General features: G+C 41.5%; 1 protein-coding gene across 1 annotated transcript in view; it reads left to right on the top strand.

Annotated features, from left to right (window-relative positions):
- CC2D2A (coiled-coil and C2 domain containing 2A) overlaps window positions 1–22,045 on the top strand; it is a gene marked incomplete at its 3' end in the record, with an annotated part of 76,572 nt that overhangs the window by 37,351 nt on the left and 17,176 nt on the right. The window contains exons 11-20 of the mRNA XM_008592346.1: window positions 2,194–2,341; window positions 3,784–3,922; window positions 5,688–5,891; window positions 7,907–7,999; window positions 8,998–9,089; window positions 14,384–14,489; window positions 14,687–14,796; window positions 17,758–17,854; window positions 18,323–18,421; window positions 21,332–21,508. Coding sequence (XP_008590568.1) covers window positions 2,194–2,341; window positions 3,784–3,922; window positions 5,688–5,891; window positions 7,907–7,999; window positions 8,998–9,089; window positions 14,384–14,489; window positions 14,687–14,796; window positions 17,758–17,854; window positions 18,323–18,421; window positions 21,332–21,508 — 1,265 coding nt within the window. The remainder of the gene's footprint in view (window positions 1–2,193; window positions 2,342–3,783; window positions 3,923–5,687; window positions 5,892–7,906; window positions 8,000–8,997; window positions 9,090–14,383; window positions 14,490–14,686; window positions 14,797–17,757; window positions 17,855–18,322; window positions 18,422–21,331; window positions 21,509–22,045) is intronic.

Here is a 22,045-nt window from a genome sequence, read left to right as displayed (position 1 = left end):
TCAGATTTAAATATGTTTTTTCCACTTCTCATATAAACAGATAATTATAAAATTGCCTAGAAATTCAAATTAAACAGTGATGATATTCAAAAGTCATTTTTTATATACTGTTGTTGGCCATGTAAATTCATATCACTTTGCAACTATGAAGTAGTTTGGCAGTGCAAATTAAAGACCTTTAAAATGCTCTTTGATGCTTTAATTCTGTTTCTAGGAATCTTTCCTAAGTAAAATAATTTGAGACAAGGATAAAGCTTTGTGCATGAAAAATACATCGCCTTTTTTTTTCTTTGTGGCAGGTTTCCAATACAGGGATCAAACCCTGAACTTTGTTGTTATCAGCACCATCCTCTAAACAACTGAGCTAACCATCCAGTCCCACACTGTTATTTATAAGGCTGAAAAGTTTGAAATAACCTCAATAATTGTAATACGGAGGTTTTTCATTACTATTCTCTATTATCTCCTTCTACACTTCTGATTTGATATGTGCTGGACCTTCTTACTCTGTCCTCCATGTTTCTTTTCTTTAATATATTTGGTATCTTTTTCTTTCACTGCTACATTCTATGTAATTTCTTTAAATCTGTCTTCAAGTCATGAATTCACTGTTTTTCTGTATCTAATTATTGGAACTCATCACTGTGTTTCTCCCTCCAGTTATTGTATTTTTCAACTCTAAAAATTCTATTTAGTTCATTTCCAATCAGTCCGTTCAGTTACGATAGCTTTTTGTCCTTTCCTCAGATTCTCGATCACTTTTTATTCATTCACTCATTCATCTTATTTAAACATTAAAAATGTTTTTTAATATTCTGTAACCGATCATTCCACTACCTATCTCCTTATTGGTCTGTTTGTTGCTTCTTGTTCATGGTGGCTTGTTTCCTCATGCGTCTGGTGATTTTTTATTGTGAGCCACCTGGAACTATCTGCACACGTTCTTTGAGGCCCAAATCCAATCACCAGTCTAGAAGTCTGGAGACCTAGATTTTAGTTCCAGCTCTGATACTCACAATCTGTGACCTAGTAGTCAAGTAATCACTTTGAATATAATCTCATTCATAAAAGGGATCTAACAATACCTCCTTTCATGTCTTCTACGGTTATTGTGAAGATCAAGATGGGTTGTTTGATATGAAGGAAAGATTTCTGAAAAAACACAAAGATGCTCTTACAGTGTAATAGTGCTGTTGTTTATGTTAATAATAGTAACTGGAAATCCAGACTGTAAAGTTACTATATTTAGTGCTCGAAAATCTTTTCTTCCTTTAGCTGATTAACATACTGCCTAGAGAGTTAGGGTTAGGGTTAATTTCCAGTTGGTGGAAACCAGATCAGTGAGGCTTTCCTGCAGCCACAGTAGCTCAGTAACAGCTAACATTTGTAGTGCACTCACTATTCGCCAGGCACTAAGTGCTTTGCAAGTATTAACTCATTTAAAGTCATGTTCCTCCCTCCCACCTTAGGGTTCTTGCCCTTGTTATTTCTTCTGCTGGGAATGTTCTTTCCCAAAATATCTACATATCTCACTTCCTCACTTTCTCCAACCATTTACTCAAACATCACCTTTGCCAAGGCTTCCATGGCCTCCTCTCCTCCCAAAGCACAAATTTTCTATATGTACCTTCCCTAATTTGTTTCTCCTTAGCATTTACTATTCTGTAGCTAACTAAATATTTCTCTTACTTTATCTTAGTTATCATCTCTACTGCCTGTTCAGATATAAATTCCATGAGAACATTACTGCCATCTCCAGCGTCTGCAATAGTGCCTGGCATGAAATAGGAGCGCAAATAAGTGTCTATTGAATGAATGAATGAATGAATGAATGTCTTTACAATTTGACAGGGATGCTATTATTATCCCTAATTTACACATAATGAAAGCTCAGAACAGTTAATTTGTGCAAGGCCATACAACGGTGAAGTGACAGAGCCAGAATATGCACACAGGTGTCCCACTCTAGGGTATATCCTGGTGACTTCTGACTCTGCTGTCAGAGATAGAGCCAAGAGGCTGATTCTGAGCATCATCATCCGAAGAAACTCAGTGACGTTGGCTTGAATTATGTGTTCCGTCCTGCCACCCCACCCACACCAAGTTCCACTTGCCTACTACCTGCTTTTTTGCCAGGACTGGGCTCAATTCTTCTTTCTAAACAACATCCTGTTTAATCTGGTGTTTCCCTAGGAGTGCCCTTCTCATTTGAAGCTGATGGCAGTAATCAACTGATTCTAATGACCTCGGGAAAAGTGTCCCACAGAGTAGCATGGGCCATTGGAGAAAACGGAATACCTTTAATTCCCCCATTGTCACAGCAGAACATTGGATTTCGAAGGTAATGTGTGGCTAGAATAGACTGATGAGCAATGCCAGTGTTAGCATTAAAGATATCCAAGGCAGGAAAAGCTTGCAATACCATATTCTTTCCTCTCATTGTCAGGTGCCAGGGTTCAGAGGTTTTTATTATTCTTAAGGTAAAAGTTAAGGTATTAATAACCAATAATGGGTTTTTATTAGTATCAGATACAGTGAGAAGCACTTCACCTTATTTCATTATCATAACTCTGGGGGGTATTCTTTTACCCATTTTACAGATGGGGAGGTGCAGAACATATAGTTGTATGTATTTGGCCCCCCGAAAAGCTTTGTTGCTAATAATGATTGGTGTAGAACCTTCGGATTACATAGAAGTCCCTGTTCTCTAGTCCCCTTCTCTGATTGCTAGATCCTTAGGTCTCTACTCAGAACAGAAGAAAGGGACTCGGGGCCTCATCAGTTTTCCCCTAGGCTGCCCCTTCTCTGGTTGATGCTGGTTCAGCAGTCCGGATTGTGGGAGCCCGTGGCCTGGGTTCAAGTCTTCCTCTGTCATTTCCCAATAGATGTGTCTTGAGTCAATCATTTCACCATTCTAGACTTGAGCTGCCCCATCTCTAAAATAAAAGGATTTATCCTGGCCATCGAGAAGACTCTTTCCAAGTCACAGAGTGTCATTTTCAACATGTAGGAAAACAGAACAGGCTTCTTTGTTCCCTTGACGGCCTCTCCATCCCCATACCGACTGCCCATACCCACGTGGTAACAACCTGGAGGAGATGCCGCTCTGCACTTTCTAATCAGGAGCCCCTTCTAGTGGAGGCTTGCCAATGCCTTTGAGTGGACAATCATTCTGCACCCATTTCACTTGGGTTTAGTGCTAGAGAAACCTGCTGGGGATTTAGGCATCAGGAGAGAGGAGGTAAAACACAACGTGAGTAATAAGATATGCAGGATTCTTGATGAAGCCCCAACTCAGTCATGCTGACCACCTTGGTCTCCTTTGAATTCCATGTGTCCAAAGTTGGTGCTTAAGTCTTTTAAGTGTTGGTTTTTTTGTTTTTTTTTTTCCTGTTGTTTTATCCTCAGCTACAAGTAATCCCTAGTGGCCTGGGATGTGAGAATTAGGGGGCTTCCTGCACCAGATGCAGAGGCTCCTCTTCATTGGCTGGGATTCAGGGACTGGGGGGCATTTTAATGCATGGAACAGAGTTGTAGGAATGGGTCACGTTGCATTTTTTCCATTTGTATTTCTTTATTGCCCTTATAATATATTTAATAGTAATCATCAAGTAAAGAAAAATGTCAAAAGTCCTTCCTTATGATAAGATTCTTCTCTCGTGGGGGATAATAGTTTCCTTAAGCAGTGCTGACCCTGGGGTTTTGTAGTCCTGATGCAGACTTCTCTGTTCTAAAGTCAGTCTCATGAAATCAACTTTTTGTTTTCATTTGTTTTGTTTTCAGTGCTCTGAAGAGAGCAGATGCCATCTCATCTATTGGCACATCGGGACTGACAGACATGAAGAAGTTGGCCAAGTGGGCAGCAGAGTCCAAGCTCGACCCGAATGACCCCAACAATGCCCCTTTGATGCAGCTGATCTCGGTAACATAGCAAGAGGCACACATGCTGCTTCTTGACATGGTGTGATGATAGAAATGGTTCGGCCCATTACACACTTTCTTTTACTCTGTGTTCTCCTATGCAATACTGTTTAAGAACATGAGTGCTGGGCTGAACAGGTTTAAATTCCAGCTCTGCTGCTTACCTGGCTGTGGGACCAAGGCAAGCACTCAGTGCTTCTGAGCCCTGTGTTGCCCTCATAGTGTGGTCATGAGGAAATGAGCTGCTACATATAAACACTTAGCTGGGCCCACGATCTGTATGCAATCAGTACTAGCCGTTATTGTTGTTACGCTTACCTCTAACCTCTGTAAAACCTCTAAGGAAAGGTTGTCTTTTCCCCGTTCTACAGTAAGGACACTAAGTTCAGAGACTCAGAGTTACTGGCTCAAGGTCACACAGTGAGTGAGTTGATCTGACTTCAGGGCTCTTGTACTTTCCATCCCACCTTCAAGTACTGATGCGGCATTTTAAGAATCTTTGTTTTGTTTGTTTTCTTGTTTGATGATTGGGTTTTCATTTAAGTATTTACCAGATAAATTGTTTGTAGCTACTGTAACATTCAAAATTCTTTCTTCACTGAATTTATAAATAAAATGGAACATTAGCTAGCAAATTATTTTTCTTGGTAGCAAACACAGTTGGTTTTACTGCCAACTTCCAAGTTCAAACGAAAACATAATAAACAAGTAGATGATCCAGAGGGTAGCCATAGCAACACATTCTGGGATCATGGTTATTTGTATGAGTTCATCAGTGGAGTAATTATAACTGATATGAAAATTTTCATTTTGCTTCTAGTCTAAGTTGCAAAACAAGCTTTGGTTTATTCTGACTTTTGTCTTTATAAACTCACCTTCTAACATGATACTTCTTAATGTGGATAATAAAAATAGTAGGAAGAATAGGCCACCTTACCTAAAGTGTAATCCATTCCGTGTGAAGCTTTCAGATCACATTTTGGCTGCTGTCTTTAGATCAGCAGAAGTACAGTACACATATCACACTCATCATTTTCCTTTGAACTATTCGTCTCCCACAGAAGAGAAAAACACAGGGTTGCCTTCCTGACCAGGATTTTCACAGCAGGGTCACCTTTCCCATGCAAGGCCCCAGCAAATCTCTGCTCACTGGCTCTCTCTCTCTCTCTGCCCAGGTTTATCACAGCTGACAAAGCACCAGGCCGAGGGACAGGAGCACCTGGGTAGAGTGCAGCTTACACTTCACTGGTGCCACTGTGGAGCCTGGCTTGCCCGATCCATCCCTGGCTCACTTTTCTCAATGACTAAGGCTGGGAGGTGCTATTCAGAAACAGGAAAGCATGGCCATGAAGCCAAATGACACTGACCAGCTGACTCTGGGGCCTTTAGAAGTCATACATATACTGAATTTTATATACACTGTGTATACGAGTTATCTTATTACTAGTAGGCACCTAGTAATACACTGAAGTCTGATATAAATCTCTCCTTTTTCAGCAGAGATTTTCATAATAACACTTTTAGGGAAGCATGCACAACAAAAGTGACACATAATTTTTATCTTTTTGGAAAAATGATTTGTGGTACTTTTTATAGCCACTAAGTAAATATAATAGCATCTACCTTATTACTATTATATTTTAATGTATTTTGCCTTTTAAGTCTCTCAAGCTAAAAGTGTTAAACATTCCCAAAAGCATAGTGCTGGGTTTCTTTGGATGAAATCTGCTTCTCATCTGGAGTTTTGCATTTTCTGTTTTTTATAGGTTGCTACCAGTGGTGAATCCTACGTCCCTGATTTCTTTAGACTGGAACAGCTGCAACAGGAATTTAACTTTGTTCCAGATGAGGAATTAAATAGATCCAAACGATTCAGGCTTCTTCGTCTTAGAAGCCAAGAGGTGCCAGAATTCCGAAATTATAAGCAAATTCCAGTATATGACCGAGAAATTATGGAAAAGGTATTCCAGGTAAGAGATTCCCTGAGAGGGGCTAATAAAATAATAAAATATCTTCTGTGCCATTGGTATATTGTTAAATATTTATTTTGTTGTTGTTGTAATGTTCTCAGTAGCAACATAGGTTTCTGTTTAGTAGCACTTTTATACATAACCTTTCCCTTATTTTTCTTGAATTCAACATTTAAAACTCTTTGCTTTGATATAATGACATATAAACTAACGCATATCCAGGATTCTGAGTCAGTTGGTTGAACCTCCTACAATTAGAATTGTAGGGTTGAAAAATATCTTAGAATTAATTGGTTAACTTTTCCTGCTCTAGTCAAAAACTCAATTCTGTTTCAACGTAATAAGTATTTACTAAGCACCATGTTCAAGGCACAGTAGTACAGCACTACATGGAAAACTAGATGGGAAGGGTGTGAGCAGCCTTGGGGTGGGTGGGGCTGGAAGGAAATCGGGACAGGCTGGACGTCCGTCCTAGACAAGAGCAACAGAAGAAGCAAAGGCTCAGAGGAGGGCAGATTGCAGAGGGTGGGCATGAGGGCGGAGGAGCCTTCCAGGAATTCAGTTTGTACCACCCACACCAAAGCTATTCAAATCCTTCCCATCTAGTTTTCCTTCTAGTGCTTTACTACTGTCCCTTGTACATGGTGCTTAGTTAATACTTATTACATTAAAAATGAGTTTGCATTCTATGTGGTAAACGGAGAGGCATTAAAAATTAGTACCATTATAATTTTTCATGCAGAAATAGTTCTTGGAGAACCAATAGTTATTTGGTTCTTCTTTGTATTAGTTTGGACTTGTGATCATAAGGGATAAAAACCCAATTTTGAACTACCTCAGACAGCAAGGGGAGTTTACTGGATGATGAAATTCCCAAATAGAGTTAAATATCTAGAGACTTGTGAATGACAAGGATGCATCTGCGCCTCAAGTGCACCCTGATTGGGACCCCGCGTGCTGCCAGGGTCCTTCTCCATCCAGTCTGGGCTGCTTGAGTGTGGTGGCTTCATTCTCCCCCTTGGCAGACAGGTTTTCTCTCTTGGCCACATGGTCACCAGCATCACCCATGTTCACATGTAGTAACTTCAGCCAACAGAGAGAGATGTGTCCTCTTGTCTCAAGTTCAAAAATCTCTGAGTCACCAAGCCTGGAATAGTTAGGTGCCATCACTGGGCATTTAACTGTGACCAGAGAGAGGGCTTAAAGGAGAACAGGGCAGTTCCCTAGGGCACACAGTTTTATTGTCAGAAAGAGGGAGAGGCCTAAGCAGACAAAATCAAAAACATTCATTACCCTCCTCCAAGTACATGACCCAAGTCAACTGCAGCCACATCTCATGTGATAGTGGTACTGTTTTAACTGGAGCTTTTCAGTATTTTTGTCAGTGCTTTACTTAAACTAGAAAAGGAAAAACTTAAGCAGGGGCCTTGGTAAGCTGCTTGGATAAGCTTAGTGTCTTGAATTATGATGACTTTCTCTGTTATGTTCTGTGGTTTTTATTTCTTCCTGCATGAACATTTTAACTTGAAACTATTGTACAAAATTTTCTTCTACTAGTAAGGGAGTTCAACCAACTGATTCAGAGGCCGAGTTATTGCATCAAAGATCAATTCTGAATGAAAAGTTAGGAAAAGGTGGGGCCGGCCCAGTGGCGCACTGCTACAGTGCGCCGCTTGGGAGCGCGGCGGCGCTCCCGCCGAGGGTTCGGATCCCACATACAGACCGGTTCCCGCTCACTGGCTGAGCAAGGGGCGGGCGCAGCACCGAGGGTTGCGATCCCGTTGCTGGTCCTGGTCCAGTACGGGCGCGACACTGAGGGTTGCAGTCCGTTGCCAGACACGAAAAAAGACAAAAAGGGAAAAAAAAAAAAAAAGAAAAGTTAGGAAAAGGTGGAAGAAACATTTAGAGCCATAATTTATGACTCAAACCACATGTAATAAATAATTCCTTAATCTCAAAAAGAGCATCAGAGAGTACCTTAAAATTATAAAATTATTGCCTCCTTTGGATTTTAGGACTATGAGAAACGATTACAAGACAGAAATGTAATTGAAACCAAGGACCACATAGATACCCATAGGGCCGTAGTAGCCAAGTACCTGCAGCAGGTAAGAAAAATCATTTAAAACAGCCATCATGGGGGGAAAAGAGCCAGCATCCTAAGATGGGAAATTCTCTACTCTTATAAAAATCTGTGTGATCTTATGCAAGCCACTTAACCTCTTTAGATTAATTTTCTCATAAATACAAATATTTAATTTATAACTATCTCCACCTTTTGAATATATGGAGCCACTAGGATATGTCCCTGTCTATTATCAGTGGTTATTTTAAATGGAATATGATTACAAAGGACTCAATTTCTAAGTCTACTTTTTCTAATATTTGAATGTTTGCATTTGGCTGTTACATTGCATTACATTGATTACCCTTGCGATCAGAAAAAAGCAAGTTTTAAACCACATACTAACTGCCCTTATGCACTGGAAAACTAAAAATTGAAGTTGAAACATTCTTTTTTTGTCATTTTTCAGTCCATTTTTTTCCTTTCCTTCTCTCTTTTCTTTCTTTCCTTCCTTCCTTCAATAAACTTGTAAGGAATGCTACAGTTACTACAGCGCATTATCTCTATCCAATTTATCTACCCTGGGGCTGATATAAATATAAAAGAAAAAAAATTTAAGACATTTAAGAGGTCATTTATTGTAAATTAGGAAGCGAATCATTCTGGATAGGGGAAGAACTTAAGAATCAGCTCTGAATTGTGTGTACTTCAAGACTGGCTCTTTTTTTTTTTTTTTTTTTTTTTTTGTAATTGTTAATTTATGCAGCAAAATTTTACTATCTCATTTGCCGGGACCTTTCCAGGTCCTAAGACTGTAGCAGTGAACAAAACAGAAAACACCTTGCTTTTAGAGAGCTTACAGTCTACTGCAGGAAGCTTGAGGATTTACAGCAAGAGGAGTCCAGCGCTGCAAAGTAACAGCAGGGCAAGGGGTGGGGACGCTGAGGTGACATTAGGGCAAAGACCCGAAGGATGGTAGGGAGTGAACTATGAAGTATAAATAATCAGAACATTTTAAATAAAGCTGATTTATTTCACCAGGTTAGAGAATCGGTGATAAATCGTTTCCTCATTGCAAAGCACCATTTTCTTCTTGCTGATTTGGTAGTAGAAGAAGAAGTTCCCAATATCAGGTAAAAATAATTGAACAAAGCCATTATTATTACTTCTTATAAAATTTTTTATTTGTATTCTATTATATAAAAGGTGTCATATAAGATTTTTAAAATCATTGTATGTATGCATTTGGGCCCAGAACAATTCTGGAAACCTAGTTAAAACGAATTAATGCCTAATGGTGACAATAGTGGGGGGATTTCTGTTAGGACAAGCCTCCTGGAGCCTCTCCCATTGCATTCCAGTAGAGCTTGTCTCACCTCCCACTACTTCCAAATCAACTTCACTAGGCTTTGCCCTTTTCTTATTCTAGTTAATTAAACCCAAGAGCATTTCCCTCCTGCTTTCCTAATTTCCCAATGCCAGGCTTTCCCTTACCCTCCCATCACACAGCAGTGGAGGGGCTGAGACCTCATCCACTGAGGTTCTGGGGTAGCAGGGAGAGGCCTGGCTCTAGTACCCAAACTGGGAGGCAGAGAGCTGGTGTGTGTTTGGTGAGAGCGAAGGGCAGCAGGGAAAATTGGATACTCACATGAACTTGGGAATTGCCTGTATTTGCAATTGGCTCCCTATTATCTAGAATAATCCTCATCTGGTCTCAACTACAGATGAATGCATAAGGGATGAAAGATAATGTCCTATATTGGTGGTCTTGTGTGGTCCATAAACTTCATGACATTTTCTGTGATTAAATATCTTGATCTCCCAAAAAGGTTCTTTCCTATGCATGTACTTCCTCCCCACCATCCAGTGGAGGAGATGAAAACTTGTGCTATGCACGGAAACTTTTCTCTTTGGCTCTCCCTCCAGCCATGTACAGAAGGGAAGCTATGCTCACATCAATTCATGCAAAACCTCTCTCTGTTCCAGACCCACAGTCTAGTCATTGAATATTTTCAGTCATGAAAATTACATTTAGAATAGATGATGACTTTTCATGCTGTTTTTCCTTTTCTTTTTTTTTTTTTTCTTTTTTTTTTCTGCTTTACTTTCTGCATTAAGTTCTGAAGGCTCAGGGTATGTTCCTTCTTCTTTTAATTTCAGTTTGTTCTTGGCTTTAAACTAAGATGTTTTTATGTTTAATGGTCCCAGCCAACATGGTGCCCCCATGCCGACTGCTATAGAAGCATCCAGGTCTCACAAAAGGGGTCACCTCTGGGGGAGGGAGGAAGCATTGATAATGGAAGAAATTTGTCATGTTAGAACCTCTGGCAAAGTTGTGTCTTTGAGGCTCCCAAGGGTGGGTTAGGTAGGTGTCCTGGCAGAGTGATTAAGAACATGTGCTAGGTAGCCCTGAGTGTGAATGACCTGAGTTTGACCCCAGCTCCCCCTCCTACCATTAAGGAGCCTTCAGCAAATCATAGCACCTCTCATAGCTTCCAGTTTCTTCATCTGAAAAGTGGGGTAAATATTAAATTTGTAAGGATTAGAAATATTATATGTAAGGCACCTAGCATACCTCTTGATACACAGAAGGTGCTTATGAATGGTAGCTATTCCGTGCAAGACCCTGGAAAACAAACAAGAACAAAAGCCCCTGGAAACCCCTCAGGATTATTTACAGGAGCCATCAGTAGTACCTAGACAGGAGATGAAGGGCCCTCGCTCTCAGCTGGTGGTGCCTCTTGCACAGAGGGGCTCCAGTCAAGAGGCTGCTTAACCAGCTCTAATACTCAACAGCGAAGTGGAGAACCATGATTGTGGCAGCCTGCGGCCAGCTCTGCACAGCCGGCTTTGTTCAGCGGCTGTTTGGCGTAGTTATTAATGTCAGCTTCCAGATACAAAGTAGCATCTGGGTTTCTGTTTGGTCTCTGGGCTAGAATTTATAGTGTTAGTTGCACAGAATGGTAGAGATGAAAGAAGGATCCTCCTGCTCCTCCCCCACCCCCTTCCTCCTGCCTCCACCTCCTCCTCTTCCTCCAGCATAATCACTGTCATTATAATCATTGTCATCATCCCAAAAGTTACCATTATAAGGCATCTACTAAGTGCTAGACCAGGGCCAGGGTGCTTTGTACACACCTCCGCACTTAATCCTCTCAACAACCCCAAAAGGTAGGTATTGCTATCCCCATTTTACAGATGATGAAACAGAGACTTAAAGAGGTGAAATAATTTGCCCAAGGCAAAAAGTGGAGCCAGGATTCACACTCAGTTCTCTCTAACTCCAGACAGTAAGATATGCCAGGAACTACCCAAGATGGCTGTGTACACTGACCGTCGTGTGAATGGAGCAGGCTAGTAGGTGCTGGAGGGCTCAGAAGAGGGAGTGTCACTTCCCACTGATGTGACCAGGTCTCTGGGGAAGGGGCAGCCTCTGGCCCTGAGGGACGGGTAAAACTGCAGCCACCTAGGCAGACGAGGAAGACTGAGGGAGGCATCCCATGTGAGGGGTTGGCACTAGCCAAGGTGAAGGGGAGCAGAGCACAGGGCACGTTCAAGGGCCTGGTGGGGAAGCGAGGGAGAGACCAAGGCAGAAAACGCAGGCAGAGCCAGAACATGGCTTTTCTTCCTCTGATAAGTAGCAGCAAAAATAAACTTGAACAATCTATGCAGTAGGATCTCCCCCATTTAGGAAAATTTCTGGACTTTTTCTGTCCTCCTTAAAAGGATAGAGTTTTTCCGGGGCTTATGAGAGACCTTGGGGCAGAGTTTGGGAAGTTGTCTCACAATTTTTCAGACCATTCTTTTCTTTAGAGTCTAATCCTGTTCTGTAATCATTAGCATTTTGGGCCTAAGCCTTTTCAAGTTGGCAGAACAAAAGCGACCACTGAGGCCAAGGAGAAAAGGTCGGAAGAAGGTGACAGCCCAAAACCTGTCTGATGGAGACATAAAGCTGCTGGTGAATATTATCCGGGCTTATGACATTCCAGTGAGGAAGCCAATAGCAAGGTGAGACCCTCTGAGCAGCCCTGGGATGGAATGTGCAGGATCCCTGTCAGGTCAATCACTTCTTCATAGCATAGTTACTCTTGTTCTGAACACAGTTATTGTTCAGCAGGGACCTGGAGGGTTCTTGCTGGAGCCAAGGCCCTGTGGTTTGCAGAGCCAACTTGGGCTAAAGAGGGGGTTTACTGGGAACAGTTCGTAGAACTCAAGGACAAGAGGTACAGTTGAACTACATCATAGACTGCAGGGACTGAGATGTTCTCCCGAGGCCCCACTGTCTCTCTCCATGCTTCCCTCTGAGTTTGCTTCATTTTTCTCCATGTGATGGAAGTGGTCTGTGCAGCCAGGGTACCCCCAACTAAGTGTTATCTTCTCAGGAGAGAATCTGAAGCTGCTAACATGGGTCAATGTTGATTCACAGTCTAATCACCTACAGTCAGAGAGGCAGGGTCAGAAGGACCAGCCCTGAAGGTAGGAACAGTTCTCAGAGATGTACTGTGAGCTGCGCAGGATACACAAAAGGTGTCTGTCCTAGGTTCTGAAATGCATGTGTTGTGAGGATAAGAATGTGACTTCCCTTTTATCTGTTCAGCGAAATGAGTTATGTCTACCACGGTTTACTAACTGGGGTAATAGGGAGCCCTCAACCACAGGTGAGTCTGAGTTTCTTATGCCCTCAGAGAACAGAGATGGAAGGACCAAGAATTGAAACTTCTTTATTTGCTGGTGTCCTGACTGGTGTAATGGGAGGAAGTAGAGTTTATTGTATGTGTTCCAAGCACCATGCTAGGCACATCCACGTATATTATTTCACTTAATGCTTGCTATTACTATCTCCAATTTACAAAAGAGAAAGTGGAAGTGAAGAGAGTGTAAGTGGCTTGGCCAGGGTCATCTCATCACTTATCTTATTCTATAGAAGAGCCTTTTCCAGCCTTTGGCGTCTTCTGTCCTCCTAGATTCTTCCTCTTTACTTTATTTCTCCCTCCCTCCTTCCTCTCGCACCATGATTTTGACTCACTTTTCTTCCTGACCTATTACAGAATGTCCTGTCCTCACCAACTATTCCCAGTGCTTTGCTTCTTGTAAATGTACATGTAAGTCCTTGAATCTGTGCCATATGCCATTGATTTCTTGAACCCATAGCCCTTTCACCCTGATTGCTTCAAAGCCCAGTTGTGGGTGAAAAGCTGTATAAATACAGGTGTTTCTTTTACTTTTATTCTCTGTAGAATATTTTCAGGTGTTAAACTATTTCATTCAAATAATTCAGGGAAGGACAGTTCATCCTATGTGTCACACATTTCAATGGAAACACATCAAGACAGCTCAGACTTTTCCATTAATCCTGCCCAAATCTTCACCCTATACCCTTGCATCCAACTAAACTGGATTTTCCACCTCCTTCTCTGTGCTTCTGCAGCCTGTGCCCATCCCTCTAGCCTAACATGGACCTCACTTTATTCAGATTATTTGCTTATGTGTCTGCCCTGCAGTCTAGTGTGAGATGAAGTGTTGTCCTATTTGTCTTTGCAGACCCAGAGTCTAATAGGGGTGTAAAATATAGTATGTACTAAACAAATGTCTGTTTAATAATGTAATTAATGGTTTTCAAAAGAGAAAAGAGTTTTCTCTAGGAGTTGTTGTGTTCAATGTTCCACTTATATTGTCTCATAGTTTGTCTAAAACAGTGGCAAAAAGGTGACAATCCAGTAGAAAGAGACAATTATACATTGCCAGTAGCGAACACAAAATACTTGGCAAACCATAAAGTTCAGTACAAATATGTGAGTGTGTTGCTAGGATGAAGGGGAAGATATCTGGAAGAGGCTCGCTGAAGACGACCTTCATTTGTTCCTTTACAAACAGCAGCTCAGAAGAGAGAAGGGCATAAGACCCACTGATCCTAACTCAAGCTAGGAATCCCTGCTACCCCCTTCCCCAGAGAGGCTGGGCAGACCCAGAGAGAGATGTGTGGCCTGGGATGTGTGGGCAGAGTCACCGGGGAGTGCAGGTTCAAAGAAAATACAGAAGGAGAGAACTGGGACTGGATAGAGCAGAGCAGGCTGGTCAGGAAGCTCAGGATCCCGCTGCCTGAAAGGGACCGAGATTCTTATTTATGGGGGAAAAGGTGGTTCCCCACTTAGGCATCCCTTGGGAAGGGAGGAGAGAGAAGGAGACTTTTTCCTTTGCTCTCAGCCAGACACGCAGGCCTGGGAATGGAAGTTGGGAAAAGCTCAAGCACTCAGTATGTGACTGGAGAGGACCACAGCATACTAAAAGCCCTCTGAAATGTCAACAAATTAGGAAGAATGACTGTCCCCACAGCCACCTGGGCCATACATCTTTGGAGAAACCATTTTCTCAGTAAAGAATTAGACTTTCCCTACCCTTTGTTTCTTTCATACATTTTCCCTCCTAGCAAACTACAGCAGCCCTCGAGGTCTTCAAGAACTTTCAGTGAAAAGCGTGCTGCTTCCCCAAGCACACACAGCCCAACCCACAGTGCTGACTACCCTCTTGGCCAGGTGAGAGACCCAGATGCTGGATTTCAGCTTTGAATCTTGCATCTCATGCTTTTAAGAATCGCCTATACACTACAAGGGCAGTCTTTCCACTTTAGTTTCTTTGGAAATACTCTACTTAGTAAGCATATTCTAGCTCTGCTGAGAACAGAATAGTTCAACTAACCACTACAGACTCAGGACTTGTTCTTGATTTTAAGGTTTTAGTACGTCCTTTTGTGGAAGTCTCTTTTCAAAGAACAATCTGCCACACAACTACAGCTGAAGGACCAAACCCCAGCTGGAATGAAGAACTTGAACTTCCATTTAGGTAAGTACATTTTCCTCTTTAAAGAACTATAGAACATTCTGAAGAGATGTGAAGGACACAAAGGCTCAGCGAGAGCTAAGGTGAAAGGTTTCGTAGCTCATGAATTAGAACAAGACCCAGGTGTCCTGACACCAAATCCCAGTTTTTCTCTTGTACCACAGCCAATTCCTTTCAAGAATAAAAATGGAAAAATTTCCAACTTTTGCAACTCAGGTTCATCACTGGGACACTCTACTCCCCTCCAGGCTCTGGCTTCTCATGGCTCAGTTTCTCATTCCCCTGACCCAACTGCCCCTACGCTGCTTTTCCTTTCTTCCTCATGTCTCATCCTTAAGTGAATTTGAAAATCTCTTGTTCCCCAAAATTACACTTCTCCCTCACCAGATATAAATACGCATTTCAGAACTTTGGTCAAAGGATTTTAGATATTTAAAAGACTCATTATTTCAGTACCTTTAGCAATCATTTTTTAAAAAATTTTATTGAATCAAAATTGATTATACATATTTTGGGGGCTCAACATTGACATATGTTGACCAAATCAATATTACTAGCACATATATATTGTTACAATTTGTACTTATTCTTTATGCCCTTGTCCAATCTCTCCCCATCCCACTCTCTTTCCCCCCTCCCTGCTTCCCCCCTAATTACCCTAGATTTCTTCTCTCCTTCTGAAAGAGTAATGGTTACTCTGTTGATTTGTTGCCTAGAAGATCTGTCCAATGCTGAGAGGTGTGCTCAGCTCTCCCAATATTATTGTAGAGCAGATGCTTCTTCTGTCACTCTGGAATGAGCTTTGTGGAAAGAGACGTCCTCTTCTTTACTTTGGCCTCTGCTGGTGACTCTTCTTGTGTCAATGCACTCCAGTGGCTGGTGGACCATCTGCATGGTGGTTGTGGTATCTAGCCACTTTCATAACAGCTATGGTTATTGTGGTGGCTGTGGTGGGCCACCCATGTGGAGGTGATGTTTTGGGTATGCTCCTTACCTAGTTGGTGGTGGTAATGGTGGTGTGCATGGTTGTGGGAGGGGGTCTGGTCCTCAGCTCCAAGCCTCCAGACCTTGGGTGGGCCCCATGGCACTGGAGGTGTGCCTGGCTGTGTGTGGAGGGTCCAGTCCCCAGGACCCCATACCTCAGGACCCCAGGTAGACCCCATGGCACTGGCAGTGTGCCTGGTTGTCCCCCCTTTCTGGGTTGGTAGCCCAGAGGACTTTCAGTCCTTCTAGGTGTTATAGTATTCTTTGGTGAAATGAGACCTTTGCTAGTTAATATCAAACTTTATCTCTGGTTGTGGGTACTCCGTTTTTTCTTTCAGTTCTGTGTTGGATGATTTTCTGTTCCCACCACTTAAACTCTGTGCTGGAAGTGATTTGTTGTCCTTTGCTTACTTCTAATGTGGGGGGAACTTCCTGTGGGGACCAGTACTTGAGCTCTGTGGTTGAGCTAAATTGCTGCTTTGCTGTTGAGTCCCTGGGGAAGGCTTTTTGTGCAGCTTAGATTTTAATGGTTGATTTTATAGTACTTCCGGGTTTAGTGAAATCCAATGCACCTGGATTGTGTAGAAACACTGGTCTGGGCCTGAGTCTTTTCATCAAACTGCACCCCATGCAATTCTATATTCCTGACCAGTCTCCTCTGAGTGGTCCTACATTGATTGATGGGTGGATCAGCTGTCCTTGCTGTGTCCCAGTGTTCTCCTGGTGGGCCCATCTCCCTCACTGCTTGTGCAGCAAACACTTCCCATGGGACAGGTACTGTGCTCTGGTCCCTTGCAATGACTCACTAGCCTCTGAGTGGCTCCTTTTTTTTCAGTTGTTATAGCTCCTTGCTCTTATGTGGGCCCACAGCAACCTTATTAGTGGTCTTGCTGGTCTGGGGGCCACCAAGTTCCCCTTCTCCCCTGCCACCTCCAATGCAACTTCATCTGAAGGGCACAACTGAGGCTTTTGCCAGCTCCTGCTCCATGCACTCAGCAGCTCCAGCCTGGAAGCAGCTAGGGCTCAAAATGGTCAGAGAGGTTTTTTCTTTCTCTCATCGTGGATTCTCTGGCCTTTATGCACTCCATAGGTCTCTCCTCCTCTTCCCCTGAGCTCTGGAAGCCCCAGCTTGGCTGTTATTGCTTTTTAATAGTTGTAAATTAGTTGACTTGTGGGAGAGAGTGACGCTGGGGACCATCTATTTCACCATCTTGACTGGAAATCCAGTACTTGTAGCAGTCTTAGAGGGAGCCCCGTCCAACCCTTTCCTTTACGGAGGAGATACTAAAATCCAAAGAGGGATGGCAACTTACTTAAAGCCACATAGTAAACTGCAGACAGAGCAGTTAAGTCAGAAGGGAGGGACAGGTAGCATTATTATACATGGAGCAACTGAAAAGATCCAGAAAACTTAGAGGCAAATGCTCAACAAAATACACACAGTACCTGGTCTTCAGCCATGATGTGGAAAGGCCTGTCGGCTAGGCTTGGCGGGACTCATGGCGGGTTATGTTCCAGGAAATGAACCTCACCCCTCTATTACTTTACCTATATATGGGGAAAGTGAGTGGGAGGCAGAGACCCTTCACCCAGCCTCAGAACAATAGGAGGTTTATGACCAGAGAATGGTCTTGCTGGAGAAATACCTTCTGGAGCCCAGTTGCTTAGGAAGTTTGTATACTCGCTCCAGTGTCAGCTGGTGACCTTGTAGCCCATCCACTAAGCCGGCTTAAGCCTGGGAAGCTTACCACGGGGATGTGGGGAAAAGTGAGACTCAGCAGGACAAGTCAGCAGAGGGTTTGTCTCTGCACAGAGTCTCCAGTCTAGTGCTCTTTTCATTCACGTGCAGGAATTATATCATTGAAATAAAAGCACTGCTTTTAATCCCCACATTGGGGTATTTTTCAAATGTTGACATTTGAGTGCTCATAATATCGTTTTGCCTGTTTTCATGGTCCCTGGCCATGTGTTATTTTGCAGGGCCCCTAATGGGGATTACAGCACCGCCAGTTTGCAGTCAGTGAAAGATGACATATTCATTAACATTTTTGATGAAGTACTGTACGATGTCTTAGAGGTAAGTTCTCAGTTTTAAGGAAGACATCTGTACTCATTTTCATATCTTCTACCCCCTATATAAGTCCCAAACACATTTTCCATCTTTCCTGTGTTGAAATGCTTGAAACTTGACATGTATAATGGGAAAGGGGGGTGGGGAAAAGAGAACTTGCTTTTTTATTTTCAGTCAAGTGTCTGCTCTGTGCCAGGAATTGTAGTAGTGCTTTACATGTGTTGTCTTATTTAATTCTAAAATAATGTTATAAAGTAGATTGTTAAATCTCAGTTTATTGAAGAAAAAACTTAGGTTCAGAGATGTTAAATGACTTTTCTAGGGTCACAAAGCTATTAAGTATCTGAACCAGAATTCAATTAGGTCTAACCTAAGTCTAAACTAATATATGCTTTCAGCTAAAATCCTGCTGCTGCCAAATTAATTGAGTGTCTGAAGTTCTTAAACAATTATTACTTTCCACCCTTCCTTTAGGATGACCGTGAAAGAGGAAGTGGAATCCATACCCGCATTGAGAGATACTGGTTGGGATGTGTGAAAATTCCTTTTAGCACGATATATTTCCAAGCAAGGGTAAGCATCTAAGGGTAAGAATTCCATGGCAATAAGTAGCTTCTCTATCCATTTTTTCTGGTTAAAATTTTCTTTGAGGGGATAGATCCTCAGCACTGAGAGAATACATCTGCAAAGCCCTTGGAAAGATAAAACCCACTATATAAAGCCACTGATCTTCCTTCACATCTGCATGACTTGTTAAACATCTATGTTCCTTAGAATTAGTAGTTAATGTATGAGTGCTTGAATCTGAGAATTTTTTAAACATTTAAATAGAAGTTAAGAAAAAGGTAAGATGAAGTGGAAACCTGTCAAAATGACAAAAGTGGAACTATAATGCTGAAAGTTCCTTGAAGAAAAGAATCAGGACAGTTGATGGCCCATTTAATCAAGTGTATTCTATTAATATTTCTACACATCTTCACTATTTAAAGCATGAATAATGGTTAGTAGAGCCATGCTCAACAAAGACACCCTGCTTCAGAGTTAATGATGTAGCTTAAGGGGATCAATTACACTGACAACATTTGAATGACCAGTAGCTCTAATCTGAGACAGTTAAAGATCCTGAAATTGCTTTAACATCTCAGTTAAATCCATGGCAATGACAAGCTTTGAGCCACTATATTGACCACACAGAGCAAATGCTGCCTGGACCACAGAATCCCCAGCAAGACCGAGACCAAAACTCAAGTCAGAGAGGCTTGGATTGGTTGGAATCTTGAGGACCAACTGGAATTGCAGTCCTCCCCAGGCAAAAGGGACAGTCTACAGATTATGCTGCAGTCGTGTGCTTGCCAAAAGAATTTACATTTTTCTTTGAATAGATTTTAAATGAAAAAAAATGTAAGCGCATATCATTTTGAAAATCAAACTTCCCGTGATATTTGCCATTGCTGAATTTCACATTTGGAAGGGTACTCAGAAGTAATTACTACAAACTCCTTGATAAATGAATTTCTTTTACTATATTGTGGTAATGTCCATGCTCTATTTGAGTGCCTCTAGAATTCACTCGCAGGAAAGTCACTACCTGATGAAGCAGTTTGTTCCTTTTCCAACAGATGTTATAAAGTTCTTCCTTGAACTGTGCCATAATCTATGTACTTCCCTGTAATTCCTATTCTTAGGTCCTGGTTCAGTTCTCTGTGGCTACACGTAACAAGTAGAATCCTGATTCAGTAATAATAGTAGTAAAAACTATATTTATTGGGCATATATTACATACTATTAGTAGGCAGTTTATGGCACTTCAGTTAAACTTTACAACAACACAATTGGCATCTTTATCTCCATTATACAGATGAAGAAGCAGAAGCCTAGAGAGGTTGAGCAACTTACTGAAATCACAAAGCTTCCAGAGTTGGATCCGACTTCTACTAACTTCCAATATGCTAACATTGCTTTTCCCTGGGGTGTGAGATTGGTAAAAGAAGAGAGGACTATTCGAATTTTTAGTTTAAATGTTTTAATATGTCTTTAAAAAATGACTTCATTACATTTGTCATTTTAAAAGCTTTGCATGGCTCCAAAGCCCACGTGCATAAATGTACCCATGGGAAACCACTGGCAATGCCTGGAGACATTTCTGGTTGTCACACTAGTGGGGGCTTCTTCTGACAATTAGTGTGCAGAGGCTGGGGATGCTGCTGAACATCCCACCATGCACAGGACAGCCCCCACAGCAAAGAATAATCTGGGCCCAAATATCAGCAATGCCCAGGGTGCCAAACCCTTTCAAATCCTACACTTCAAATATTTGAAGATCATTCACATTCCCTCCTTCCTGGGTCATCTATGTATTTTACAGAATAAATGTACTCAGTTATTTCAGCTGTACTTTTTATGTCATCAGTTTTACACCCTTCTTTCCCCTGTACTCATCTGACTGGGCACAGGCTTTTTGATGAACTCTGTCAATGTAAGGAGAAAAATAAATAATTGCTTACTTAATTCATCCCTAGAAGGCATATTCACTGAAAGTTTAAGTTCTTTCTCTGTTTCTCCTGAGACATGAATGCCATTAAGACCGAAACAAAAATTGGATTCTCTACAAATTTTTGTGAATTTCAAATTCTAGCCCTGAGTAGTTTTACAGTAGTAGACAGTCTTTAATCAATTTATTGTTGCTTTGTCTTTACAAAAGTAGAAAAGTTCTGCCATTTTGAACCTTTATGTAAGTCCTTTTTATATAAGTGGCTTGTCGTCCATTCAATTCATATTTATTAAGCACCTACTGTATACACAAAGTACTGCTATATGCCAGAGAAGGGTGATATAAAAGGGGGGAAAATATAGATTCTGTTCTCAGAAAGAAATTATCTAGAAGAAAGTAACAAATATGCATACAACTATTAAGTCAGGCAGAATGTGTTAATGTATCAAATGTAAGAAACAAACTATATGTGAGGGTAATGGAAATAAAGTAATTCATGAAGGAGACATTTGACCTAAGCCTTGAAAAATGATTAAAATTCTAAAAGGTGGAGATGGGAAACTGGGCATCCCAGAGAAGGCCAATGGCTACTAAGTCTATGTTTATTGAGCACTTAACATATGCCATTTTTCTTAGTGTTTTATGTCTATTAATTCATTCAGTATTCATAACAACCCTAAGAAGTAGCTACTATTATCGTCTCTTTTTACAAATGAGGAAGCTGAGGCAATCAGAGTTTAAACCAGGATTTGAACCTAGGCAACTTATGTAACCGGTACACTCTCTGCTACACAAAGAAAAGAAGGCAGGGAAATATAGAGCCATTTCTGCTGAGAGCTTGGGGAGACAAAGCTAGAAAGATGGGGTGGTCTTTGAATGCCAGTTTAAGCAGTGTTTATTTAATTCATCAGACAATGAGGAGATGACCCTTGCCTTTGAAATTCTGCTGGAAAAATCACGAGGATGTTTATCAAGTCATATTTTCTTCACAGATTGATGGAACATTTAAAATAGATATTCCCCCAGTTCTTCTGGGTTACAGTAAGGAGCGAAACATGATTATGGAGCGGGGTTTTGATTCTGCCCGGAGCTTAAGTGAAGGCTCCTACATCACCTTGTTTATTACCATTGAGCCTCAACTGGTTCCTGGAGAGTCAGTTCGAGAAAAGGTAACTCTGCTTTACATTTGGAAACCCATGTCTGATGTTGACGAAACATGAGAAATGATTGCTAGGCTATGCTTTTATAAACTTTGACTGTGCTACACAAACAGAGGTTTCCTTACTTCTTTGTCCATTTATTATTCTTTCAGTTTGGGCAGAATGATGGTGAGAGAACAGATGTGTGAGTTTGTGCTTTCTTAAGTCAATCAGCAACTTAAACTTTTAGGCAAATCAAGACAAATATAAACATGCTCTGCTTTAAGCAGAATTTTCTCAATGTGAAGGAAATGAGATATGGTGAACTAGAACATGACATTGCTATTCTATTTGACATTTGTTGGCAAGCGTACAGAAATACCTTCCCATGTCCGACTTCACATCCCTGGCTGTGCTATGCATTGAATCAATGCATCAGACCAAAGCTAGATGACCTTCATGGGTCATCTCCACTCATTTCATGAAACAAATAAATATATGCACAAGGACTCTTTGAAACAGCTCTAGAAAAAGGAATTTCCAGAACTTCCATTTGTTAGCAACTGT

Source organism: Galeopterus variegatus, unplaced genomic scaffold, assembly GCF_000696425.1.
Source record: "Galeopterus variegatus unplaced genomic scaffold, G_variegatus-3.0.2 Scaffold7805, whole genome shotgun sequence".
NCBI classification, from domain to species: Eukaryota; Metazoa; Chordata; class Mammalia; order Dermoptera; family Cynocephalidae; genus Galeopterus; species Galeopterus variegatus.
This window is presented reverse-complemented; position numbering and strand designations above follow the sequence as displayed.